The sequence below is a fragment of the Atta cephalotes genome (assembly GCF_000143395.1).
Source record: "Atta cephalotes unplaced genomic scaffold scaffold00048, whole genome shotgun sequence".
Taxonomy (NCBI): domain Eukaryota; kingdom Metazoa; phylum Arthropoda; class Insecta; order Hymenoptera; family Formicidae; genus Atta; species Atta cephalotes.
The window spans coordinates 1,639,903-1,647,476 of record NW_012130112.1 but is presented as its reverse complement, the minus strand read 5'-3'; the positions used below and the strand labels follow the sequence as shown (position 1 = coordinate 1,647,476).

Genomic DNA, 7,574 nt, shown 5'->3' with positions numbered 1-7,574 from the left:
TAACTTTTAATTTTAGTTTATATACGTATAGTAGACTACTATATTATATATATATATATATATATATATATATATATATATATATATATATATACACGAAATTTAGTACAATATCCTTGAATACAAACGGTGTTGAAGAAAGGTCTCGATATATCTTAATATATTCTTTTGCGCAATTTTTCTCGCGTGAGTAAAGTTTCCACAGCATCGATCCCAGTGGCCAATTATCTAATTACGATAAAAAATTTATCCCGCAAACCTGACGGACTATTTTTTTTATATATCCACAGCTAGTTCTTCTAATTTTTAATAGATATTTTTCTAACGAAATATCAAAGAACGATAGACTTTTCGAATTAAAAATATTATTGTATGTTCAAGATTGGCACACGAGACAGCATGTCACTACGGTCTATTTAACGGTATATATAACAAGTCACCCCTCTTCGCTATATTGCCGGATACTCGAGAGGGTGATTGAGAAGGGGATATCGGTAAGATATTGTCTCCTATATGTCAATCTCGAATGTGTGTCGGATAGAAACACGAAGAGATGAAAACGCGAAAAATGAATCACGAATTCTCTGTTTTATTATAAATATGTAATAATACTGATGTTTTTTATTATCAATCGTGATTATCAATAAAAAATAAGGATATTATCAACAAGAAATATCTAATTATATCCAATAATAAATCTTAATAAAAAAATAGCTGAGATCGATGTATGCTTTTTTTATATTTAGTTTAAAAACCTACCTGAATTCTAACACCTTGATCCACCAATCTGTTAAATTTCGCAAAAATCACATACTGTCTAGTATAATATTTATCGCTGCATCGTTCCTATAACTCTCTTCATACATTAATAAAACATAAATTAATAAACACTAAATTCATGCAATATTTAAAAAAAAATTTTCGATCTTTCTGCTCAGAAAAAAAATAACGATTGACGAAAGTCGTATATCGAGTTTACAGCATCCGACTAGTAGTACGGGCGTTGCGCCAGCAACCCTTTCACTGTGCGTCACAGTGCGTCACACAACACGGAGCTAACGGAGCACCCTCCTCGAGAAATAACGAACGAGCGTCTGCAATCGAGGATCCTCCGAAATGAATTTGAGCGAATGTTCTCCAAATTCATATCTCTTCGCACTACTTCGTAGAGGAGCGACACGCTTCGGAGCTTGAACTAATAATCCTCGACTTGCACATCCCGGATAATGACATAGAGAAATGAAAGGACGAGAGAAAAAGTAATTGTATTTACGATATAATGCGATTGCACCTCTCACGGTGATTCGCGTGTTGACCCGTGTAAAGAACAGGTCAAGATAGTAGGGGGTAAAGGTGTGCGCGCGCCCCTTTCATCTACGCAGCGGTTTGTGTTTCCTAAGGGCGCACGTTAGATTGACTGTTCTCATGCCGAAGCTGCAAGTGCGCAGGTTTCGAGTGCCGTTTTGGTCTTGTGCCAGGGTGAGGAAGATCGAAATCCCGTAGTTGAGCGGTGCCGGGAATAACCAGTCGATAAAATGAGACGCGGCTGCGCCGAATCACATCCCGCACAAATATTTCTATTTTTTCAACTTCTACTTAGAAAGATCTGCATGTATTTCATAGACTTTCTACAATAAGCCAATTATATTATCTTTAAATCTTAAGTCATAAGAATTATTAATCAATATAGTCCATTATTCTTCTCGCATTTGATTGATTCAATTTCTTATGTCTTCAGATTTAAAGCTAATATAATTGGCTTATTGTAGAAAGCCTATTAATTTAACAACTAACATGATACATACATAAATTAATCATTCCTGTATAATAAAGAAATAATTTTTGTATTTTCTTTCAAAAAAAATGTTTTTAATAAAAGTAGTCTCGAAAAGTATTGAAGTTGAAGTTCGCCAAAAATATTGAAATTAATTAGAGACAAGATAAAACAAATCATAATTCTAAGCTTTCTAAACTGAATTTAAACTTTAATTCTAGAAAGAATTTTATAAACATATATTTTATATATGTATATAATTTTATATATATTATATAAAACAATAATATAATACTATATTGCAGGCACACACACACACACACACGCGCGCGCGCGCGCGCGCGCGCGCAATACATATTAATTTTTATATTATTTTTCATTTATATATATATGAAAAATGATATAAAAATATAATATAATATATATTTTTTATTTGTAAAGCAAGCTTTATTCATTTTCAATCAAGAGAGATGCGTGATGTCATTACTTACACAACTTTACTTACACTACTTTACTTACACAAATATAAGACAGAACACAATGTTTCATATATATTATAGGATATGATTTATTCAATAATTAATATTTTTTCCAAAATGCTAATAAAACTTTTATACATTTTTTGCTACGTTGTCCTAATATTGTTGAAAAACGACTAATCTTGCTTAGTGTCTAATTTGGCTGTCGATTGATTTTCCTGAAATATAAATGGCAAAAAATAAATATAATAGCTATAAAGTAAAGTTGATTAAAGTGAAATTATTACACAAACAAGCAAGACAAAAATTATCAAGAAATATGACAGGAAAAAAGCATAGACACCTAAGTTTGCTTTTATCAAAACCAGTTTCTTCGAGTATTTGTTTTTTTATCTGTCAAAGGCGCAGGTGACGGTTCAATTATGGGTTCAGAGATTTCCTTGGTGTCACGAAATATTACGTAGTGAGATTTTGTCATATCTTGATCAATGTTTGCATAAACTAAGTACGTAACAATTTTTTAAAAGGCCGTGATAGTATTTTGTAATACGTTAGCAATATGTTTTCGTAATATATCATTATTTCTATAATGATATACTATTTGTACTTATTTCCTTCTTGAGTTTTGTAAGAGATTAATTTATTCAATAGTTGTGAAAAAATACTATATAAACGGTAAGAGATATTGATATAGCACATCGTTTTTAAAGCATTCTCAAAAATAGAGATTAAGCAATAGAAATGAAGCAGGTGTAAGGGAGGGGTGATGCAGTAGAGAAATTTCTTCGTTGCATCCTACCTCCTTGTTACTGCTTAAAGTTGCATATGCATTTTGTGCAAAACTACCAACAGCAGTAGCCACTGCTGAACCTGTGACAATCGTTGAATCTACAAATTCCGAAAAAGATGTTTGCATTTTCGGCATTTCTGGCATTGTGATTTGCAGCTGTCGATTGTCACCTGGTTTGACTGAAATTATTTATAGTAAAATATCGACATATCCATGTTTTGTATTGTTGACAATTATATTCCATCTTTAATTTTGAAAGCTGGTAGTCTCATTCAATTGAAAACATTTCATTTGATTACGTTGTATTTGATTTATAATTAATTGCAACATACTTAAATGACTTCCATCCGTTTTAATATATATTTCTTGTGTTTATAAAAAAAATAATTTGCTGAAAATAGTTACCACCATAAATAAAATTGTAGGCAACGTTCATGTAATGTTTAGTTATATCGAATCCTTCTTTTGTCTTCTTGGGATAACAGATAGCTGCCATAGATAGTGCACCCGCGCTAGAATACATTATTCGCTTGAATTTGCGTCCTCTAAGTCCAAGCACTAATCCAGCTATTCCACCGATAGCGATGGCGCCCATTCGTGGCATAACGTTACTTTCCTCACGTAAATAATCTAAAAGGGCTGCAAAAAAATAAATAATTGTTATTGCATTGTAGAATAATTATATAAGATATATTTAAATATATGCTTAATTAACACTTACAACTGCAATGTTCAAAACCAATGTCGATAGTATCTGAGATAACATTAGTATAATGTTGATATTCAGACACAACTACTTGAACTGACTTGCGAATTTTAGATATGTTCTGCTCCAGAACAGAAGGTGGACGTTCTGCACTGTTACAGAAAATTTAATAATAAACATTACATATCAAAATAATTGATAGAAATATGAACTTTCAATAAGGAATAATCAATAACATTTCTCTTGCTTCTCCAGTAAGTTTATCATAAGATTGAAACATTTCTTAATTATGAATTAAATCTTAATCTACGATATAACAGTTATAATTGGAATTACTTGTGCTTTACCATAGGGTCTGTTTAGAATAATCGTCTTCAAAGGAATAAATAGGTAGGTCGGATGGTCGAATTAATTTTTTGACTCCTGGCTCCTTACTATAGGGTGACATTTTGTCTTCCGACAGATTTGTTGGTTTTACTATAGGTATCGCGCATAATCCGCACGGCATCAAGATTTTTTTGAAAAACTTGATAAATAAAACATGTTTAATGTCATATTTAATATTTCGTACAGATTTGGAAATTTATATAATCAGAGAGTTACCATATTTGTTCGATTTTTCGTAAAAACTTATATAAATTATATCTGTATATTACAGCTCGTTATATATTAATAATTATGAAAACTTTTACTGAAACTTTAACTGAAAAATTTACTTTTCAGCTTTTATAAAATTGTCAAACGATGTGCTTAAAAGATACAATTGTATCGAATAGCACTAACTGCCATTAACTCATAACTTAACCTAACCTGCCTTTTCTGTACTAACCATACCAATCTACATGAGAATATGGCAGAATGTGAGAAATAAAAACTAAGTTGATACAGTATCTAGAATTGTGTTCCGGTCGTCATAATTAATTCAAAGAGAAAATTCGGATAAGATAAAATCTTTTTATCATATTTTTCTAAAAATTAGAAATTTCATCAGATAATACTTATAATATTTTTTCTGTGATTAATATTTTTTCTGTGATTATTTTATACTTACTTTATACAAATATCTCATGCTTAGAAAAACATATAATCTTTAAAAAAATAAAAACTGTTTCAAAAAGAATCAAAATTAAGAAAATGTGTTTAATTTTGAATAATATGACAGAAGAAATTTGCTACTATCTGCAAAAATTTTCTATGCAAACAAAAGAAGCTTGTTTTTTAATTAAACTTCATGGAAATTTCATAGAAATTTGTTGATTTTTTTTTTCAATAATGTACCTAAATTAATTTTAAATTTCCAAGTTTGCACTCATGCAAAATATTTTACAATTAATTGGCGTATGAAAATGCTATTTCACAAAATATATTTTAATTCCTCTGTCATATCTAAATAAAAAAAATTTAATTTAAATTTTCTCTATATATACAATTATAAAATTTTACATTAAAATAAGAAAATAGATTTGTGAAAAAGAATTATATCTTTTTCATACTTTAATAATGGTTCTACCAAGCTCAACCAAAGAACCCGGTTGATATTCGTCGCAACGATGGACGGGTTCTCTGCAAGTTATATCTTTACCAAATATGTTGCCAATAGTAAATTCCAGGATTCTGTGTATAGCATCATTCATATCGTCGTATTTTAGACTTAACATAAGATTACGTATCTTGTACTTCTACATTTCTGAAAATTAAACTTTTTGATTCTGTGGTATATTACCCATATATCAAAACGCAGCTTCTTTTTTTTTCAACCGAATTTTCAACAGAATTATGCTGAATTCAGACTGCATTTCATTGATCACATTGCAATTAAAACATATAGCTTAGAAAGTACAGGTAATTTTAAAATACACATTTGTTATGTTTTGGTTATGGCATTTTATCCGAATTTATTGTAACAAATATATTATAGTAATAACATTTATGAATTTGTGTTGGCATTAGGTCCACGTCGGCGGCCAAAGGTTTGAACGACATTGACAAACCTACGATTGTATTGTATGCGTCGCTTAGCTCGGCCAGTTTTCTTTTTGCTCTTCTCTTGCTTTTCAACCTAATATACAACATATATTAATTTAATATATGAACATATATTTCACATATACATTAATATATTTTCATCGTTAAGTAATAAACCTGAGATATAAATTATTATTTAAATAATCAAGATTGAAGTATGTCTTTACCTTAGGTGTCTGAGCTTTTACTTTGCCAGCACGTGCTAAAGAACCGTGAACCTTTCCTGAAAAGAAAAAATATTTTATAATCAATTTGAGTTTTTTGTGCCTTGTCTTTTATTATAAATACAATATCCTTTAAGAATTAAAGTATGTTTTTCAAATATATTTATATATAATATAATACAGCCTATACTATGACCTATATTTATACTACCTATATATATACTATTATGACCTATATTTTGATTGTCTATTGTTTAAAATATTGTTTAAATATACTAAATCTAAATGAATTTTCTTTTCTAGAAATTAGCTTACCTCCCCGTAAGGGTACAATCAACTCGAGTACATCTGATTGAAGTTCATTTACACAAGTTTCATCTGCTAATAAGCTTCCATTGCAATGAAGATGAAATTCATTTTCAATGCCTTGCAGACTCGCAATTCTTTCCTGTAAACAATTAAATTATTAGTATGTACATATAATTGAAATATTCTTTATTTTAACATTTATCATATAAATTGAAACTGTTTAAAATGACAGGGTATTGAAGAGCCAACCACAGAACTTGTTGCATAAATTAATTTATATAGTCTAATAATAATTACAATAATTTATCAAAATATATATAATAAAAATATATATAAATTTATATAATTATCAAAAAAAAATTGTAGTAAATTTATCAAAAGTGAAGTAAAATATAACTTTCTCTCTTATATAAATTTACATATTATTTTTGCATTAATGCTCGTTCTAGCATTATAAAGTAAACAATGCTAGATTATCATTTTAATGCTACCTTGGACATTAATACCCAAAGACAAATTCAGATATTAAATTTTGTGTATTAAAATAATATTAGTTAAAAAAAGTAATACCTTTATATGTTGTATTTTCTCATTATCTTGACATATAATGATAGTTGTTTCTTGTCCACGAATTTGCAGCTGCATGATGCTTGTATATGCAGTACTCGTTGTATGTCAAAAGCTCTGCAATATAATTCAAATAATTAATAAGAACTACTGTTTTAATATACTATAATTATTAAATATAATTTTTATAATATCAATTAAATAAAAACTAGGTCTGTTCATGTTGCTCACACTTTTTGCATTCGACATCTTCGCTTTCTCTCTTTTCAAAGTCAAATATATTAATATTACTTATTTTAAGTGCAAAAATACTTAGGGATTTCGTGTAATGCAAACAGACCTACTATTTCAACATATCTAACGTATTCTATTTCTAACATTAATAAAAAAAAAAGTCTTTTTAGCAAACGTCATACATCATATGAACATTTAATTAAAGGTTTGCTAACTAATGTATATTTTTGGAACTTAAAATCAGATAAGTATAATATATAAGTTTGTTTTCTAGGTGGATGAACTAGTGTACACTTTTGGAACTTAGAGATAAATGTTTGATATTTGTTTAAAGAGAAAGAGAATTCTAGAACAATCTAATGCAGGAACAGAAAACAGACATTGAGTGGCAGTGTTATGACGCCAAATTATATATATAAATAAAAAAAATATATAAATATATAAATATATATAATATATATATATATATATTACATATATATTTTATATATATATATATATATATATATATATATATATATATATA

General features: G+C 28.5%; 2 protein-coding genes across 3 annotated transcripts in view; both read right to left on the bottom strand.

Moving 5' to 3' along the window:
- Positions 1 to 2,324: 2,324 nt before the first annotated feature.
- On the bottom strand, positions 2,325 to 5,383 carry LOC105622740. The gene is made up of 6 exons (XM_012204153.1): positions 5,243 to 5,383; positions 4,097 to 4,275; positions 3,765 to 3,901; positions 3,449 to 3,682; positions 3,053 to 3,222; positions 2,325 to 2,471 (listed from the first exon to the last, which is right to left on the bottom strand). Exons 1-6 carry the CDS (start codon positions 5,381 to 5,383, stop codon positions 2,430 to 2,432), a joined length of 903 nt encoding a protein of 300 aa, XP_012059543.1. The 3' UTR covers positions 2,325 to 2,429.
- A 230-nt stretch (positions 5,384 to 5,613) lies between these two features.
- Positions 5,614 to 7,574, bottom strand: part of LOC105622738 — a 2,475-nt gene continuing 514 nt past the window's right edge. The window contains exons 2-5 of one of the 2 annotated variants that reach the window (XM_012204151.1): positions 6,818 to 6,931; positions 6,254 to 6,386; positions 5,942 to 5,997; positions 5,614 to 5,808 (exon numbers count right to left, since the gene is read on the bottom strand). In XM_012204151.1, coding sequence (XP_012059541.1) covers positions 5,677 to 5,808; positions 5,942 to 5,997; positions 6,254 to 6,386; positions 6,818 to 6,892 — 396 coding nt within the window. In that variant the 5' untranslated portion in view covers positions 6,893 to 6,931 and the 3' untranslated portion in view covers positions 5,614 to 5,676. The remainder of the gene's footprint in view (positions 5,809 to 5,941; positions 5,998 to 6,253; positions 6,387 to 6,817; positions 6,932 to 7,574) is intronic. The other variant, XM_012204152.1, reaches the window with a different exon arrangement.